General features: G+C 37.9%; 1 protein-coding gene across 2 annotated transcripts in view; it reads left to right on the plus strand.

Moving 5' to 3' along the window:
- The window catches only part of CMSS1 (cms1 ribosomal small subunit homolog), a 391,308-nt gene that overhangs the window by 326,577 nt on the left and 43,941 nt on the right, over positions 1-20,790 (plus strand). Inside the window, exon 2 of one of the 2 annotated variants that reach the window (XM_061193018.1) lies at positions 20,466-20,554. In XM_061193018.1, coding sequence (XP_061049001.1) covers positions 20,466-20,554 — 89 coding nt within the window. The remainder of the gene's footprint in view (positions 1-20,465; positions 20,555-20,790) is intronic. The other variant, XM_061193019.1, reaches the window with a different exon arrangement.

A 20,790-nucleotide genomic window follows, 5' to 3' on the forward strand; every position in this document is an offset into this window, starting at 1 on the left:
GCTATCTGTGTGAGAATGCTTAATGGGCAAGGGACCTGGGTGACGCCCTGCACCTTGCAAGCCCCAGTTCTGAAAAATGGAGATGGCTGTGATTAAATTAAACTGTCCACATAAAGTCCTTAGCACTGGTGCACTGGAGGGTGGGGGAGGGAAGGGGGTGATCTTTACAGTCTGGGCCCAGCCCTCCTTTACAGCTTCATTTCCCCTGTGTGCACCTCACCCAGAAGGACATGCCCCAGCCCTCTCACATCCATGACTTTGCACGTGCTGTTCTGGAAAGCCATTCCTTTCCTGGTCTTTGCATTGAACGCCTACTCTTTCTTCAGCATCCCAATGAGATTCACTTCTTTCTGAATGCCTTCCCTGGTAACAGACCCTCACCCCAACACAATGCAGAGTTCTGGCCTCCTTGTCCCCCTACTGCTGCATACTCTGCACTTGCATTTTAATTATGTTTGTCATGAGATTGATTATTGGATATTATGTCTATTTCATTAAGAAATCAAAAGAAATTCTAATTTAACTTAAAAAGAAAATGATAGCATATGGTAGAGAGGTTAATTTTTTTTTACAACTTTAAACACAATTAGAAATTCTGTGTTGTGAAAGACAAGCCAAGATAGCTTAAATGCATATTATTTATTGAGGTATATAATTTACATGCATTGAGGTACTCAAATCTTAAGTTCGATCAGTTTTGACCTAGAGCATTTCAATCACACCTGAAAGTTCCCTGAGTTCCCTTCCCAGTCAATCCCTACCCCACCCTCACCCTCCCATACAGAAGCCACCACTGATCTGATTTCTGTCGCCCTATTTTAATGTTGCCTACTCTAGATTTCATATAAATGGAATCATACAGGCTGTGTTTTGTTGTATCCTGCTTCTTTCACTCAGCTTTCCGTCGTACTTTTGAGACTCATCCATATTGTTGCATTTATCAGTGCTCCATTCCTTTCATTGTTCAGTGGTGTTCCGTCACATGAATATACCAGAGTTTATTTATCTGTTCTCCTGTTGTTGGGCATCATCACATTGTTTTTCATTTTATTTTTTAAATTGTTGTACAGTAAAATTATCCTTTTTTTTCTCTTGACATACAGGTCTATGAATTTTAACACACTTACAGATGTGTATGACCACTACCACAATCAATATGCAAACAGTCCTGTCACCTTAGAAAATTCCCTAGTGTGCCCTTTATAGTCCCACCCTCCCCCCACCCCAAGTCCCTGACCACTTTATGTCTGTTCTCTATCACTATAGCATCACATTGCATTTTAATTGCTTATACACATGTCTGTTGTTCTCACTATATTGTCAGCTTTTCAGAGTAAGGATCGTATCTTATTCATCTTGCCTCCTCTGTGCTTGCCACAGTACCTGGTACATAGTAGGTGCTCATTAAATATTTGAAGGATGAATGAATTAATGTCCATGTAGCCACATAATGAATCCTCTCATAATTCTTAAGAGGCAGGAGGAAGTAGAAAACTGAAGAAAATCAACATTGACTGAGTATCTTTTTAAGAAAATCTTAGGTCCTTTTTTCACAGCAATAATGATTTTATAATTTTACAAAATTCTAAAGAGTGCTGCCTGGTAATTGCCACTTGAGAGAATACGTTGAGTCACACAAAATGAGTAATCGCCCATAAAAGGAGTTCAGCAAATGTTTAATTATACTAAAAATATTATTACTGGTTAAGTTTAAACATGGAAATTAAAAGGAAAAAGTTAAAACATGCTTCTTTGTCTATTACCTATTCTAAAGATATTCCAGAAGTCTAAAATTCTTCCCTAGGTCTTTAATATATTTTCCAGGTATTCTTAGGTCTATAAGTATTCTCTAACTGTTTTTAGAGAAACTCAATATTCACACTGTTACTTGTGACTCAAGTTTTGGTTTCCATATTTTCCCCTGAACTAGTGTCATCTTTATCTAAAATTTATTTTATTAAGTCATTATTATTGCAAGTGATATTTGATTCTTGAAGCTAGTGTCTTCCCTAGAGCATATTCAGTTCTTTCCAGCTTCAACTTTACTTTTCTTTTTTTCCCTTCAGTGTTTATTGGTGTTTCCTTTTTCATTAATCACAATGCTGAAATGACTCTGTATATATCCTTCTTAGCCTATTAATTTCACCCACCAGGACATTATCTCTTACAAACTGAGCCCTTTGCCAGCTCCATGTCACATTTCTTTAAGCAAATAAATTTTTTCCATATGCTTAGCATATACCTCTGAGCCCTGTAGCCTATTCCCCTTTTTAAAACAGAAATTGGGAAACAGCTGTTTCTCAATTCCTATAAAATGCATCCTGTTTTATAGATCATGCTGGACAGCTCTATTTTTATGTCTGCAATATTACTTGGTCCTTGAAATTGTGAATTTCCTGGACCTGAATTTCCTTTTCACATTTGGGAAAGAAAGATCAATTCTACTAGGCATTTCAGTGTTTTATATAGGCCATGAGGTCTTCTCTATAGTTTGTTTTGGGAGCTACTGAAGGGGTCATATGGAAGAAATGCCTTCTTCCTTACAGCACAACAAAGTTTTTAACTGTTAAGATTGATATTATATGCTCAACTTATTCAGTGTTTCTGCAGATGTTGATTTAATATATCTGCAAGATTCTATGCTACATGCAGAACATGCAAGGATGGAAGGACACCAGGCTGTCAGGTAGCCCACAGTCCAGAAGGGAGGACAGATGCAATGTGATGAGTAGTCTAATCCAGGGATACCTGAGCTGTAACAACTACCTAGAGGAAGAGTTGGAAAACTATGGCCCATTTTCTGACTGCCTGTTTTTGTGTACAAAGTTTTGTTGTAACATAACCATGCCCACTCATTTACATATTTTCAGTGAATGCTTTCATGATTCAATGTGTAGTTGTGACAGAGATTGTAGGGTCCACAAGCCTAAAGTATTATCTATCTGGTACTCTAATAAAAATTTTGCCAACTCCTGGCTTAGAAGAAGGAACACTAGGAAAGTGTATGGTCACCAAAGAATAGGGTAAGTGGAGGACACCTCAGAGAATGCCAGCATTTTGCAGGATAGGTAAAAGAAGAGAGTGCATGAAGTGATGGGTTGAGAACCATAGTATGCCAGAACACAAAGGAGGAGAATGTATCAAAAAGTTGAGGGTCAACATCAGTGTCAAGTGCCCCAAGGCAGTCAGGTAAGATGATGGTTATAATGAACATTTCCTCAGAATTTACTTATGTGGTAGACAGTGTGCTAAGCAATTTACATTTATTATGTCAAGACTCCATGTAATACCCCTTTAAGGTTGGCACTATTAATATTCCCATTTTATAGATGAAGAAATTAAGGCACAGAAAGACCAAGTAACTTTGCCAAGGTCACACAGCATTAAATGGCAGAGGTATTATTCTAATCCAGGCAGCCTGATTCTAGAGAGCCTGTAATTTTAATCTCTGTCCCAATTGACAATTAAGGAATCATTGATGTCCTTAGAAGAGTAATTTCAGTGACATGATGGAAGTGGAAGATAGCTTCAAATAACTAACTGATAATAATGTTTGCCATGAGCTGTGCATTGTTCTAAGAGTTTTACACTAACTCACTTAACCTCTTAACAACCTCATTTTACATATAAGGAAATCATGGCACAGAAAGGTGAATTAACTTACCCAAAGCCAAACAGCTATTGAGTGACAAAGGTGTGATGTGAGATTCTGAAGAGAAACAGCTTAACTTCTATCCCTGCATCCTTACTGACCTCCATCCATCCCTGGCCCTTTCTACCTCTCTCAGAGATGTTGGCCTGAATCTGTCATTCCCTCTTTTGTTACTCCCTGCACCCCAATGTGATAGCCATTTAGAAAATAAAAAAGAAAGTTCAGTATGTTTTTTGAAATAAATGATGGTATGGTACCCGTAGAAGACTCACAGGCAGATCAATGGAACCAGACCCGAGCATATGTATAATTTGTGTTTTGATTAAATGAAAGTGCTATAATAAGATAATGTGGCAGAGAAGAATCCTTCAGCAAGATGTTAGGACAACTGATTAAATATTTGAAAAGATAATAAAGTTAGAGCTTTACTTTATACCATACAACAAAATCTACTCTATAGGATTTAAGTTAAATGTTTTAAAAAAAAAAAGATCAAAAAAAATTTTAAACTAGATAAAAGTATCTACTTAAGAGTAGGGTGAACTTTGCAAAGCATAATTGCAATGAAAAAAGGTGGTATATTCGATCTCATTACAATTTAAAACATCTCTAGGTCAAAAATAATTTTAAAAATTAAAAGATAAAACAACTTCTTAAATTAACCTTAACATTAAAAGATTTATACAAATTGGTAAGAAAACATTAAAACCCTTCTTGACAAATAAAGGTTAAGACATTCTATTCATATAAGAAATACACAAGCTAATAAAAACCAAAATATTTACTCTTGGTCATATCAAATGAATGCAAATTAAAATGCAGTATCATTTTTACCTCTTAGCAATGTTTAAAAATTCAGTATTTGCTGTAGTGTGATGAAACAGGTGTTTTTATACATGTTGATGACTTTAAAATTGACCCCAAACCATCTGAAAAACAGTTTAGAAGTTGTTAAAACCCTTAAAAAACACACATACCTTCTTACAATGTAATTTCTCTTCTAGAATTCTGTTCTAATCAGAAATGCATGAAATTTATAAAGCTGTCTATGACAATAAATTTACAAAGGCAACTTTTAGAAGTAATCTAAGTAATGATAGAAGAACAAATTAAACATAGTGTAGGCAAACACCAGTTTGTCACATAGCCATTAAAAATGTTTTTCAAGACTACTGACATGGGAAAATACTCATGATATAATATTAAAAGATAAAGTATTTGTATATGACATGTAATTCCAGATATGTATGCATATATACACATACATATACTCATATACACAGAGAGACAGAACAAAAGGTAGAAGTAACTGTATCAAAATTATAAGAATATATCTCTTATTATAGTGGGACCATCTTTTTATGGTAGTGCCAAATTTTTGTTTCAGTCCCTTATTTATTTACCCCTTTAGACTGTTAAACCTCAGCTCTATCCCACTCTATCATGTAAGACCTCAGAGTTACAGTTCTTGAAGATCATTCCAAACACAAACCCCTCTCTGTATATTTCCTATGTAGCTGGTAATTAGTTGATTGGTTAATATCCTTAAGCCTAGTTTAACAGCAGGAAACTTTAAGGATAAAGCAATAAAGTACCTTTTCCTAAGCTACGCAAAAAGGCTGTTAAGATCTGGGTTTTCCATTGACAAGCTGGGCAAGAAAGTTAAGCATTCTGAAGCAGGGCATGTGAACATTACACCCACCTTTAACAATTCACAAGATGCACATTAAAGGCATACATTAAGTAATGTAATAGGTAGTTGAAGTCTCTGTGAAGGCTATAGGGCAGTCACAACAGAAACAGTGTGCTTTTCCATTGTAACATTTCTCTTCCTTGGGCTCACACTTTATAACAAGAGTGAGTGGGGAGCAGGTCTAACTGCAGCCTCCTAGGCCTTTTCCTTATGAAATTTCTGTTCAGGGGACATGACGTAACTCACATACTCATATAACGGGCCATGTTCACCTATATTTTTTTAAATGTTACCCTATACCTCTGTACTTCAACATTTCACCTCACTCTGGAAATTTTGACTTGTCCAGGGTATGCAGCATTCTTAATAGAAATTGGCCTGAACCAGAAAATCATAAATCATAGAAGTCTGACTTCATCATTCCACAAATGGGAAGACTGTGGCATAAAGTAAATGATCTGCCCAAGATCACAAAAGTTGGAACTGGAATCTAAGACTTCTAGGACTTCCTTTTTCACTCCTCTATACTGGCACTTCCCAAAAGGTGTGCACAGAGTGCTGTTCTGGGAGCTGTTAACAGTTGTGCTGCAAAGAGCAGAGTTCAGAGGTCAGATAAACCTGAGGGTGATCTCATTTCCATTCTCACACTTGGACAGTAGTAATGCATATTAATGTATTAAAGGATCCCTGCAATAAGACATATACTAAATCAGATGGGATGTGGGAATGACAAGCATAAACCAGGACTAGCCTAGGCAAACCAGGATATATTTTCTCCCCAGCTAAAATATAGGATGGATACAGGGGTGGTGGGGGAGAGTTCCTAACAGATATCTGGACTAATTGGATATGTTTGTTTGTTTGTTTGTTTGTCTTGGAGGAGGGGAGCTATTCACCACATGCAGCAGCTTCTGCCCCAGTTAGATGAGTGTTATTCAAATGTAAGAACATACATTATTGTTAAACTGGGCTTTACATATCAAGCCCTGTGGATTCCAGTACCTAGCTTAATGATTAGTACCACCTGAGAGCCACCTAGTTTTCTAAGTTAGAGGGGCAGTATTGCATAATGGTTAAGAGCAAACTGAATCAAAATCGCCTAGATCCAAATCCTGATGCACTCTCTCATTAACCTTGGGCAAGTGCTTCCATGTCCACCTCTGTAAAACAGAGCTTATAGTAACAGTACCCATCTCGTAAGACTGACATGCGAATTAAATGAGTTAATATGTGTAGAGCATTTAGAACACTGCCTTACTCAAAATAAGGACTATGTAAGAGTTATTAACATTATTATTAGTTTCTGTTCCAGGAATGGAGAATTTATGTAGCAGTGCTTCCAGATGTAACAAGTACGCTCATCCAATAAACATAACAATTCTAATAAGACCCAAAATGCCACTGCCAGTGTCCATGGCTGTATTCACCTAACTCCAACTACAAAGATTGACCAGAAAAGGTTAAATTGTAATTACTCATAGTTTGAAAACTGCCCCGAAATATGTAAATGTTCCAACATTTAAAATAAACTAGAAAGGAAGAAGGGTGAAGCTCTAACACTCAAGACTAAAGTTGAGGTCCTGTTGCCCAAGCTGCGTTACCTTTTTTTTTTTTTTTTTGCCTTAAGCTAAAAATAAAATAGGATAAAAGGAAAAAATGCCTTATTCAGGACAGATAGCCGGCAGGCAACTATTCTGCCTGCAGAGCTGTCCTCTGATATTTGCATGATCTCCACTACATTTTTGTACCTTAAAGATAAGACAGGTCCTCTGGCACCCTCAGTTTTGGCATTAAAAGTCCTTTTTTTACTGCCACTGCAGCCAAGCTTAAGTGTGAGCGTTTACAGAAGAGGTCAGGCTCCTGTGGCTTTGGGTGCTTTAACCCAATGTGGGTGGTTCCTCAGGGGCCTGTCCTGTGTATGGTTTTGTTTGTTTTGCTATTTAGCTACTCTATTTGTGTTTTTTCTTTCTTCCAGTTTTATTGAGATCTAATTTTTTTTAGTAATAAGGTCTTTATTATCGTGCAGACCAGAGCAACATGAGGCAAGTAGTTATCCAGGGTGGTGACTTGGAGGCTGGAAAAATCTGTCACAAGTATCACGTAAGACCAACAGTGTCCATGAAGATAGTAAACCTTTTCTGCTATCAGAACACAGCTCAGGTCCTCTTGGCTAAAGATGGGTCACGTCCACACCTCTTCTAGGCAGAGGGGAGGAAATGAGGACCCCTATTACAGCTCTGTGTAAGTTTAAGGTGTACAGCATACTGATTTGACTTACATACATCATGAAATGATTAACACAATTAAGTTTAGTGAGCATCCATTATCTCGTATAGATATAAACTAAAAGAAAAAGGGAGAAAATATTTTTTCCGCGTGATGAGAGCTCTTAGGATTTACTCTCTTAACAACTTTCCTAGATAACATACAGCAGTGTTCATTATATTACTCGTGCTGTACATTGCATCCCTAATACTTGCTTATTATAACTGGAAGTTTGTACCTTTTGAGGACCTTCATCCAGTTCTCTCTCCACCCACGCCCTGCTTCAGGTCACCACAAATCTGATCTCTTTTTCTATGAGCTTGTTTGCTTTTGAAGTATAATTAACCTACAACACTATGTTAGTTCCTGGTATACAACACAGTGATTAGATAGTTCTATACATTACAACTGCTGACATGTTACTGGCAACAAATTGTGTAGCATTTAAGATCCCCACAGATAGAAGGTGAAACATTTTTCTTTAGTCATGTATTTTTGAGACAATGTTATTGGTCGTAGTGCTTTACTTTCTTTCAGAGTTTTAGGACCCATAAAGTGACAACAGTTCAGAGTTGTGCCATCTTATTCCAAATTTTCTAACTTTAAAGTTTCCTGTGGGAACTGGAAACATATTTTATAAACAAAGTCTGGATCTGTTGCTAGGGACATCTTCAGCTATGAAAATAGGAGCATTACTGGAATGTAGACCAGGCTGTAGCAGTTGCCACTAGAAACAGCAAAATGCAATGGGAAAAGGGTTCCCCACCCCTACCCCATCCGCATTCCCCATTCCAGTTCAGAATGACAGGAAGACTTCTGATGGGAAGAACTAACTCACAGGGGACTTACATTGAGAAACACTTGTTTTGTCAAATCTTTTGGAGAGAGAGGGAGAGGACATGTTTAGGAGCCTGAGAGATGGAAAAGGTAGATCATGCCCAGTTTCTTGCTGCCTATGAGAGTGAAAAAGCAAAAAGGAAAAGATGGTACCTAGGAAAAATGAAACAAAATCAGAGAGGCATATGCCATGCTAATGTAAAGCCTGATGACCCACCGCAAGGCTACAGAAGACTTTGAGTGGTCCAGTGTCCCTGTACCCAGAGCAGGGACTGTGTGGCCAGAAAAGGCTAGGAGACTAAAGGTTGAGCCTGCCAAGCAGCCCCCTCAATACAACCAGGTGCCCTGGATTGGGCACAATAGACATGGCCTTGGGTTTACTGTTCCTCCTGCTGCCGATCACATAATTCTTCATTTGTACACTAGATCCTGTTCCCCTTTTCTCAGCATTTTCTTTTCTCAGTGAAAGTCGCAACTATTTGCTAGATTATAGCCCTAAGATAGTCTTGTTTCTACTTTTGGAAGATCTTTACAGAGGGGGAAACTTGTGCTGAATTTTGGAGGATGGGACTAAGATTTTGATAGAAAAGGAGAGATGACAAAGATAAAGGGAGAGCAGGCATTATGAACAGTAAGAATAAATGAGAGGTACACTTACAGGTGTATGATTCTTTTCTGGCATGGTCTAATTGATTGTAAGCCCTTATTTTTTGGTCATGGCATACCTGTAGTAATTATTTTGAAAAGTGTGCAGAAGCAGTAAAGGATGGAGCTTCCTTCACTGCATGCGCACTGTTAGTACAAGTGGAGCCAGAATTGAGAGCCCTTTTCTTTCACTGGCTACACTTCTCACTGTTTCTCCCCTCCTCTCCCTTCCTCTGCTCTCCCCTCCCCCTGCCCTGTGTTGTTTTGCTGGCATGGCCTTAGGGCCTTCACTGAGTTCACTTTTCACAGGGTCCTGTTCTGTGGATGTGGGAATTGTGTTCATTCTCAGTGATGCTGGTAGGAGTCCCTTAATGAGCTGGGAACATGGCTCTTGAAGAGTAGTTCCCAGCCCTGCTTCTCCTGGCCAAATAAAACATTCTGGTTTCTAGGGATGAGTAATTTTAGCAAAACACTTTAGACTGTTGAAGTACAGCTGTGTCTCCAACATTAGCTTTCAATGTGTATAGTTAGATTTCCCAGAGAACAGCTGAGCGCCTCTAGAAATATAGAATACCCCTCCCCAAATAAGTGAAATTGAACTAAATTAAACAAGATGAATTTTTTTTATAGATTTATTTTATTTATTTATTTTTGGCTGCGTTGGGTCTTCTTTGCTGCGCGTGGGCTTCCTCTAGTTGCGGCGAGCGGGGGCTACTCTTCCTTTCGGTGCGCAGGCTTCTCATTGTGGTGGCTTCTCTTGTTGAGGAGCAAGGGCTCTAGGCGCGCAAGCTTCAGTAGTTGTGGCTTGCGGGCTCTAGAGGGCAGGCTCAGTAGTTGTGGCGCACGGGCTTAGTTGCTCCGCGTCATGTGGGATCTTCCCGGACCAGGGATTGAACCCGTGTCCCCTGCATTGGCAGACGGATTCCCAACCACTGCACCACCAGGGAAGTCCCAACAAGATGGATTTTTTTTCTTTTAATTTTTGAATTTTATTTTATTTATTTTTTTATACAGCAGGTTCTTATTAGTTATCTATTTTATACATATTAGTGTATACATGTCAATCCCAATCTCCCAATTCATCCCACCACCACCCCTCCCCCCACCACTTTCCCCCCTTGGTGTCCATTCGTTTGTTCTCTACAACAAGATGGATTTTTAAAACTGGGTCACCACATAATGATAAAAGGAACAATCAACCAATAGGAAGTTGTAACAGTTCCAAACTTGCATGCACCTAACATACCTATCAGATGTGTAAACAAAAACTGACAGAATTACTGGAAAACATGGAGAACTTCAAATTAAGAGTGGAAGATGTTAATATATATGTCAATTATTGATAGATAAAACATAAAAATTCATAAACATATAGCAGATTTGAAAAACATAATTAAGTTTATCTGTAATCATGTATAGAACTATGCACCTAACAATTAGATACTGCATATTCTAGTCCAAAAAAAAAATTTTTTTTTTAAATTGATTATGTATGGGGACAGATGGTTACTAGACTAACTGTGGTGATGATTTCCTAATGTATCCAAATGTCAAATTACTAGGTAGTACACCTGAAACTAACATGATATTCTATGTCAACTATTTTCAATAAAAATCAGTCAGTCAATAAATAGTTATGTACTAGGTCAGGAGCTGGCAAACTATGACCCATGGACCAAATCCAGCCAGGATGTGTTTCTGTAGATAAAGTTTATCAGAACGCAGCCACACCCAATCATTTACATATTGTGTAAGGTTGCTTTTGCACAACAGCAGAATCCAGTAATTACTGACAGAGACCTTATTGCTCTGCAAACCCTACACTTATTTACCGTGTGGCCCTAAAAACCTAAAAAGTGTGCTGATCCCTGTGCTAGAAAATAAAGCAAGTCTTAACAAATATCAAAGAATTGATTTGCAGGCCATTTTTCTAACCACAATATAAAAAAAGGTAACTTTAAAAAACTGTTTAAGAATTTAACAGTACACTTCTAAATAACTCATCAGTCAAAGAAAAGTCATTATAGAGTCTTTAAAAATATTTAGAATTAAATGATAATGAAACTGCAATAATATTAAAATGTATGGTATTCAGTTGTTATAAAGTGTTAAGAAAATATATATCCTTAATGCTTACATCAGAAAGAGAAGAACTTAATGGGCTAAATATCCAACTACAAAAATTAAGAACTCAATAGAGTATACCTAAAGAAAGTAAAGAATGTTAATTAGTGTACTAGAAATCAAAGAAGCAATAGAAAGCATCTATAATACAGAACCTAGTTGTTGTTGTTTTTTTAAGGAAAGACCCCTCCAAGACAGAACAAGAAAAAAAAAGGTACAAATAAAAAATGGGAGAAAAGAAAAAGAAGACATAGCTACATATAATGATCACACCTCTCCAATAAATTTGAAAAATTTAAATAAAACAGCCAATTACCTAGAAAAATAATACTTACCAAAATTGAGTTAAAAATAGAAAAACCTGAATAATCATATAACTGTTAGAAATTGAAGCATTTGTTAAAACATACCCACAAAAAGAATACTACGCTCTGCTTCTTTTACTAACAGATTTTACCAAATATCAAGAAACAGATCATCTTAACTATACGTATACAACTATTTCAGAGGATAGAAAATGAGGAGACATTTCCCAACTCTTTTATGAAGCTAATATAACCTCAATACCTAAACCAGACAAGGACGATACTAGAAAGGAAAATTATGTAAATAAATATCTAAATAAAATGGTAACCAAAATAAAAACCAACATTATTAAAAAAGAAATACGTCATGACCAATTAATTGGGATTTATCCTAGGAATAGCAAGAATGGTTTAACATTAGACAACCTATTTTCACAGTTGGCCACATTAACAGATTATAGGAGAAACCCATATAATCATCTCAGTAAATGCAAAAACAAAAGGTATTGCATTAAATTTAACACCTATTAGTGATTATAAAATAAAACAATAAACAAACCTCTTAGCAAACAGAATAGAAGGAAACATCATTTAGCTATAAGCAGCATCTTCTCATGCAAGGGTAGTGTGGAGGTTAAGATTGTGGACTCCAACATTAAAATATTTGGGATTCAAATCCCAGCTCTGCCTATTAGTTGTGTGACATTGGGCAAGTGTTACAAATTGTTTGATGAAAGTTAGCTTCTATCATTTTTTTTTAAAGTCAGGCTTACTGAGGAATAATTTATATAGTAAATAATTTACATAGTAAAATTAACCCCTTTTTGAGTATGGTTCTATGAAGTTTTACTAAAGCATACAGTTGTGTAACCACCACCACAATAAAGTTATAGAACATTTCCAACAATCCCCAGAAGTTTCCCATCTCCAGTCCCCAGTACTACTGATCTGTTTTTTTATCCCTATAGTTTTGCCTTCTCCAGGGTGTTAAATAAGTGGAATCACATATTATATAGCTCTTGATTCTGGCTTCTTTTGCTTAGCATCGTGCTTTTGAAAGTTACCAGGTTATGGGTTTCAGTAGTTTATTCTGTTGAGAAACTGTGAGAACTATAGGAGAGTTATGCAGGTCTATAGCCAGGGCAGATCTAGGTTTTTGTGAAGCCTAAATCTTACGTAATTTGGGGGACCCTCTCTCAGAAAAAGAATACAAAATTACTGATACAAAATTAGGTATGAAAGAAATTATTTTAAATAAGAAATCACAACAGTACTGTTATAAACACAGGAATTCTGAAAAGTTTTATTTTACTCATCCCTATCAGATAAGAAAAAAAAAATTTTTTTAACTGTAAAATACAGCATCTACTGTATTCCTATAGGAGAGACTTTCCATTTTGAATAGACAAAATGGGAACCTAATTTTCTGCTTACAGTTTTACATTTTTGATGATTGGAAGAATTTTCCACTGACTAATTTCTGGTTTCATTCATCCCAAACCTGCTTTCTCCTCCACTTCCCACATAGTTCTAAGGAAGGAGGCTACAGGTGTGTTTGTGTCACAATCCACAACCTCTAGCCCTGTACACTTTGTGTCAGATGTCTGGTGAGTTGGCATGGGGTGGTAGGAATATTCCTGGAAGTATTCCTACAGTAGGAGAGCTAGCAATAATTTAACTATAGACTTTATGATTATGAACCTTATAATATCTCATTAAACTCAAGCTCAATGTCTGTCCAACCAGCTCCCTCTAACTGGATCCCCAAAATGCTCACTCCAGCTCCAACACTACTCACTAGGGGATAGGGACAGAGGTGAATTCTGAGTAGAAATAGACAGTGGTCTATTGTATTTATTTTAATCACCATATGTCTTTCTTTTGCAGATTTTTTAAGAAAAATTAAGTGTATGACCCATTGCCAGTATTCTCCCTAGAGCCTAGAAGGAGTTCATGCAAGTAAATACTTAGAAGCTTAAGGAAATTGCTGAGAAATTGGATTTCTGATACTTTTCATAAAGAGGACAAAGTCAGGGATTGAAGGAAAGAGAAAGATATGTGCAACTTTTAATTTTAGCTTTTTGCTCTTTTTGCCTGGGGTTGAAAAAGAACAGTGTACTTGACTCCACTCCTGGAAGAATTCAACCAATCCCATCTGGTGGTATCCCTTTTTTTTTTTTTAAAGTAGATCCTCAAGGAGTTGAAAATAAGGTGGCACCGTCTTGGTGACTCCACTCAACGGGCTGAATCAGCCACTGGGACTGAGTGGCACAGGCCTAGCTTAACTTCCTCAAATGCCAGCAGTTCTAGAGAAATCTAGATGCTGGAGCCAAGCTGGTTAGGTTGGGTCCCCATACTGTTCTTTTAATACTCTCTTAATGGAAATCACAGTACTAGCATCCTTACTTCAGAAAAGCCGTTTTCTTTTTTGGAACCAAATAACATCACACACAGACTAAAGAAACAACTAATTTATTCAACCTTTATCTGATATTAATATCAAATATAATATAATATAATACAATATAATTAATCTTATATTAATATAATTAATAGAGTATAATATATTAATATAACTCCTGCTTTTTTATCAATATTTACATGTTATATTTCAGCCATCATTTTGCTTTTAGCTATATCGTCATATCTGAGGTAAGTTTCTTGTAAACAGCATATAGTTAGTTCATTTTTTTAATCCACTTTGTCAATCTCTGTCTTTTTTTTTATAAATGTATTTATTTATTTATGTTTAGCTGCGTTGGGTCTTCGTTGCTGCATACAGGCTTTCTCTAGTTGCGGCGAGCAGGGACTACTCTTCATCGCAATGCGCAGGCTTCTCATTGTGGTGGCTTCTCTTGTTGCGGAGCACGGGCTTTAGGCGCGCGGGCTTCAGTAGTTGTGGCACGTGGGCTCAGTAGTTGTGGCTCACGGGCTCTAGAGCGCAGTTTCAGTAGTTGTGGCGCACGGGCTTAGTTGCTCCACGGCATGTGGGATCTTCCCAGACCAGGGATCGAACTCGTGTCCCCTGCATTGGCAGGCAGATTCTTAACCACTGTGCCACCAGGGAAGTCCCAATCTCTGTCTTTAAATTGGTATGTTTAGATCATTTACATTAATGTAATTGTTGATATGTTGGGATTCAAATATGCCATTTTATTTTGTCTTTTCTGTTTATTTGCTATTTCTTGTTTATCTTTCCTGCCTTCCTGTGGGTTACTTGAACATTTTTAGAATTCTGTTTTGATTTATTGTAGTATTTTTGAGTGCATCTCTTTGCATAGCTCTTTTAGTGCTTGCTAAAGCACTAGTGTGGGTGTTGGCCTCATTACCACTGGGCAGTATGTAAAGTCCTGATTCTCTACTAGGGTTCCTCTGACCCTAGTGGGGAAGGAAAGGTGCCCTTCATTACTACCAGGAGGAGGTGGAAGTCCAGGCTTACAGTGTATTCTCCATTGATAATGCACTGGTGGTGGTGGTAGAGAACAGGGGTCTGTTACCACCCTTCAGGGATGAAAATCTCTTCAGGTGTTCAGTCCCTACTTGATCACCTCTGACACCACCCTGATGGAAGGTGGAGGAGGAGTTGGGGTGCCTCATTACAGCCTGACAAAGGTGGAAGTCTAGGTTCCCCACTCAGCCTTTGCTGGTGTAGGCAGCAAAGAAAACAGTTTTTCTGTTGTGTTTGGCTGAAGTCAAGTGGCTATTATTTAAAGGTTTTCAGTCTTGCTAGGCTGTTGTTTTCCTGGTCATTTTGTTAAACAGAGCAGACATTTGTTGGGGCTTTTTTGTCTGCTGTCACTGGCATTTCCAAGTTACTAGCTTCTTTAGCTCCAAGTCTGAGATAATAAGGCAAAAAGAAAACCCAGGGAGCTCACCGCTGTGTTGTTCCTTGGGCCCCAAAGTCCCTAGCATGTCTGACTTCTTCTCTCCACCTTTCAGAGATCTCCTATGTTTGTTTTATATATAGTGGTCAGAATTTTTCGCTGTACTTAGCAGGAGGAATAAGGGAAAATATGACTACTACTATTCTCTTCCCAGAAGCAGCTCTATAAATACTTTTAATGCCAACTTAGTCCTTCATTTAAAAATCCCTGTTAGGGACTTTGCTGGTGGTGCAGTGGTTGAGAATCCGCCTGCCAATGCAGGGAACACGGGTTCGAGCCCTGGTCTGGGAAGATCCCACATGCTGCGGAGCAACTAAGCCTGTGCACCACAACTGCTGAGCCCACGCTCTAGAGCCCGTGAGCCACAACTACTGAAGCCCGCGTGCCTAGAGCCCGTGCACTGCAACAAGAGAAGCCACCGCAGCGAGAAGCCCGCGCATCACAAGGAAGAGTAGTGCCTGCTCGCCACAACTGGAGAAAGCCCATGTGCAGCAACGAAGACCCAACGCAGCCAAAAATAAATAAATAAATAAATAAATTTTAAAAATAAAAAATAAGTAAAAAGCCCTGTTAATCTTCTACCTGCTACTACTTCATTGGGTAGAGTCCTTTTTTTCATGCTACACAGTTAAAAGTAGGGGTATTAATCAGGATTCTCCAGAAAAACAGAAGCAACAGAATAGATATCTATATATCTATCTATATTTATCGCTCTCTCTCTCTGTCTCTCTCTCTCTCTCTCTCTCTGTGTATCTATGTGTGTATATATAAAGGAATTGGCTCATGCAATTATGGAGACTGTCAAGTCCCAAGATCTGCAGGATAGACTGACAAGCTGGGAACCCAGGAGAGCCAGTTGTCTAGTTCCAATCCTAGTCAGAAGGCTTGAGAACCAGGAGAGCTGGTGGTATAGTTCCAGCTTGAAGGCTGGCAGGCTCCAGATCCAGGAAGAGCCAATGTTTCAGTTCAAGTACAAAGGCAGAAAAAATTATCTTAATCAGGGGAGGTCATGCTTTTACTTCTTTTCTTTTTTTAATATCTTTATGGGAGTATAATTGCTTTACAATGTTGTGTTAGTTTCTGCTGTAGAACAAAGTGAATCAGCTATATGTACACATATATCCCCATATCCCCTCCCTCGTGAGCCTCCCTCCCACCCTCCCTTTCCCAGCCCTCTAGGTCATCACAAAGTATCGAGCTGATCTCCCTGTGCTATGCGGCTGCTTCCTACTAGCTATCTATTTTACATTTGGTAGTGTATATATGTCCATGCCACTCTCTCACTTCATCCCAGCTTCCCATTAACCCCCCTGTGTCCTCAAGTTCATTCTCTACATCTGTGTCTTTATTCCTGCCCTGCCACTAGGTTCATCAGTACCGATTTTTAGGCTCCATATATGTGTGTTGGCATCCGGTGTTTGTTTTTCTCTTTCTGACTTACTTCACTCTGTATGACAGACTCTAGGTCCATCCACCTCATTAGAAATAACTCAATTTCGTTCCTTTCTGAGGCTGAGTAATATTCCATGGTATATATGTGCCACATCTTCTTTATCCATTCATCTGTCAATGGACACTTAGGTTGCTTCCATCTCCTGGCTATTGTAAATAGTGCTCCAATGAACATTGGGATACATGACTCTTTTTGAATTATGGTTTTCTCAGGGTATATGCCCAGTAGTGGGATTGCTGGGTCATATGGTAGTTCTATTTTTAGTTTTTTAACGAGCCTCCATACTGTTCTCCATAGTGGCTGTATCAATTTAGATTCCCACCAACAGTGGAGGAGGGTTCCCTTTTGTCCACACCCTCTCCAGCATTTATTGTTTGTAGATTTTTTGGTGATGGCCATTCTGACCAGTGTGAGGTGATACCTCACTGTAGTTTTGATTTGCATTTCTCTAATGATTAGTGATGTTGAGCATCTTTTCATGTGTTTGTTGGCAATCTGTATATCTTCTTTGGAGAAATGTCTGTTTAGGTCTTCTGCCCATTTTTGGATTGGGTTGTTTGTTTTTTTTTGATATTAAGCTGTATGAGCTGCTTGTATATTTTGGAGATTAATCCTTTGTCAGTTGCTTTGTTTACAAATACTTTCTCCCATTCTGAGGGTTGTCTTTTCATCTTATTTATGGTTTCCTTTGCTGTTCAAAAGCTTTTAAGTTTCATTAGGTCCCATTTGTTTATTTTTGATTTTATTTCCATTACTCTAGGAGGTGGGTCAAAAAGGATCTTGCTGTGATTTATGTCATAGAGTGTTCTGCCTATGTTTTCCTCTAAGAGTTTTATAGCATCTGGCCTTACAGTTAGGTCTTTGACCCATTTTGACTTTATTTTTGTGTATGGTGTTAGGGAGTGTTCTAATTTCATTCTTTTACATGTAGCTGTCCAGTTTTCCCAGCACCACTTATTGAAGAGACTGTCTTTTCTCCATTGTGTATTCTTGCCTCCTTTGTCAAAGATAAGGTGACCATATGTGTGTGGGTTTATCTCCGGGCTTTCTATCCTCTTCCATTGATCTATATTCTGTTTTTGTGCCAGTACCATACTGTCTTGATTACTGTAGCTTTGTAGTATAGTCTGAAGTCTGGGAGCCTGATTCCTCCAGCTCCATTTTCCTTTCTCAAGATTGCTTTGGCTATTCGGGGTCTTTTGTGTTTCCATACAAATTGTAAAATTTTTTGTTCTAGTTCTGTGAAAAATGCCATTGGTAATTTGACAGGGATTGCATTGATTCTGTAGATTGCTTTGGGTAGTACAGTCATTTTCACGATGTTGATTATTTCAATCCAAGAACATGGTATATCTTTCCATCTGTTTGTATTGACTTTGCTTTCTTTAATCAATGTCTTATAGTTTTCTGCATACAGGTTTTTTGCCTCTTAGGTAGGTTTATTCCTAGGTATTTTATTCTTTTTGTTGCAATAGTAAATGGGAGTGTTTCCTTAATTTCTCTTTCTGATCTTTCATTGTTAGTGTATACGAATGCAAGGGATTTCTGTGCATTAATTTTGTATCCTGCTACTCTACCAAATTCATTGATTAGCTCTAGTAGTTTTCTGGTAGCATCTTTAGGATTCTCTATGTGTACTATCATGTCATCTGCAAACAGTGACAATTTTACTTCTTCTTTTCTGATTTGGATTCCTTTTATTTCTTTTTCTTCTCTGCTTGCTGTGGTTAAAACTTCCAAAACTATGTTGAATAATAGTGGTGAGAGTGGACATCCTTGTCTTGTTCCTGATCTTAGAGGAAATGCTTTCAGTTTTTCACCATTGAGAATGATGTTTGCTGTGGGTTTGTCATATATGGCCTTTATTATGTTGAGGTAGGTTCCCTCTATGCCCGCTTTCTGGAGAGTTTCTATCATAAATGGGTGTTGAATTTTGTCAAAAGCTTTTTCTGCATCTATTGAGATGATCATATGGTTTTTATCCTTCAATTTTTTGATGTGGTGAATCACACTGATTGATTTGCGGATATTGAAAAATCCTTGCATCCCTGGGATAAATCCCACTTGATCATGGTGTATGAACCTTTTAATGTATTGTTGGATTCAAATTGCTAGTATTTTGTTGAGGATTTTTGCATCTATGTTCATTAGTGATATTGGCCTGTAGTTTTCTTTTTTTGTGACATCTTTGTCTTGTTTTGGTATCAGGGTGATGGTGGCCTCATAGAATGAGTTTGGGAGTGTTCCTCCCTCTGCTATATTTTGTAAGAATTTGAGAAGGATAGGTGTTAGCTCTTCTCTAAATGTTTGATAGAATTTGCCTGTGAAGCCATCTGGCCCTGGGCTTTTGTTTGTGGGAAGATTTTTAATCACAGTTTCAATTTCAGTGCTTGTGATTGGTCTGTTCATGTTTCTGTTTCTTCCTGGTTCAGTCTTGGAAGGCTGTGCTTTTCTAAGAATTTGTCCATTTCTTCCAGGTTGTCCATTTTATTGGCATGTAGCTGCTTGTAGTAATCTCTCATGATCCTTTGTATTTCTGCAGTGTCAGTTGTTACTTCTTCTTTCATGCTTTTAGTTCTATTCCAGCCATATCTGATTGCATGAGTGCCACCCACATTAGGGAGGGAAATCTGCTTTATTCAGTCTACCCATTCAAATGTTAATCTCAACCAAAAACACCTACACAGAAACATCCAGAATAATGTTTGACCAAATATCTGGGCACCCTGTGGCCCAATCAAGTTGACACATAAAATTAACCATCATAGTATGTAAACATTTAAAAGCTCAGGACTACCAAACTAGTTAATTTGTACCTAAATATGAATTCTGACCAATATTACTCACAAATTCACATTTTGGGCTTTGAGATATACCGAAAAACTCAAAGGGAGTGAGTAAAGCCTTTCAAAGATTCAAAAATGTGTTCAAAGAGAACAACCACTAAAATCTGGAAGACAGTATGGCATTATGGGAAGTAAGAAACTTATGGTTGCCATGCTTCTTTAAAAGAGCTTTTTAACAGAAAAATTATTAAAGCTTTTATTTTTCCTGGTTCTTAGAGTAAGAATTTACTTTTTCCAGTGTTGAAAGATTTTATAAATTCAAAATAAGAATTTCTCATGATTTATAATCCTTCTGTCACACTCTCTTAACATTACCCCTGGAGCCAGCACACAGGCATCAAGAGCCGGCTGGTTCTCAGTGCAGGCAGTATCACTTGTGGGGAAGACTCTGGACTCAAATAGGGTTCCCAGGTGTATTATGACCTGGGGCAAATTACTTCATCCCTCTAAGCAGCAACTTTCTTATCTGAAAATGGGGAGTTTAATATCTGTAAAATCAGCGTGAGTGTTCCATAATTAAACATTCTCAAATTTAGACATCTGAATAATCTTCATTTTTGCAGTTTTATAAATAACACTGCCACCTTGGTTCTTAAATCTCTGTCTTCATTTTGGATCATTTCTTAAATTCAGCTTCTTAGAGGTGAAATTAATGAGTCAAGGGATAGAACCTTCTAAAAAGGTGGTACCAAGATTACACTAGCAATGGGAGAAAGAAAAAGAGAGGTGCTTTTCTCATTTTTAAACTTTATGTTTCCTAGAAGCATCAGATGGTGAAGGAGGAGGAGACACAGCAATGACGCAGCAGGAGACAGCTCCAGTTCCTGCCCTGTCAAAGAAAACCGAACAGGTGACAGTCACTGTGGGAGAGTCACAGCTGTTGGCTCTGAAATCAGCCTCTTCTACCCCTCTACAGCATTCTGTGTGCTCCAATACCAGTTATTGGTGGGATCTGAGGGAAGCTTTTACCTTCTCTGCCTTTGAAAGAGCCATGCTTCATTAATTACAAACCAGCAAGGTCTATTTTTCCCCCTAATATTTTTTTTACAATATAAATGTATTTTACAATAATGATATCTTAGATTC

The sequence above is a fragment of the Eubalaena glacialis genome, chromosome 6, assembly GCF_028564815.1.
Source record: "Eubalaena glacialis isolate mEubGla1 chromosome 6, mEubGla1.1.hap2.+ XY, whole genome shotgun sequence".
Lineage (NCBI taxonomy): Eukaryota > Metazoa > Chordata > Mammalia > Artiodactyla > Balaenidae > Eubalaena > Eubalaena glacialis.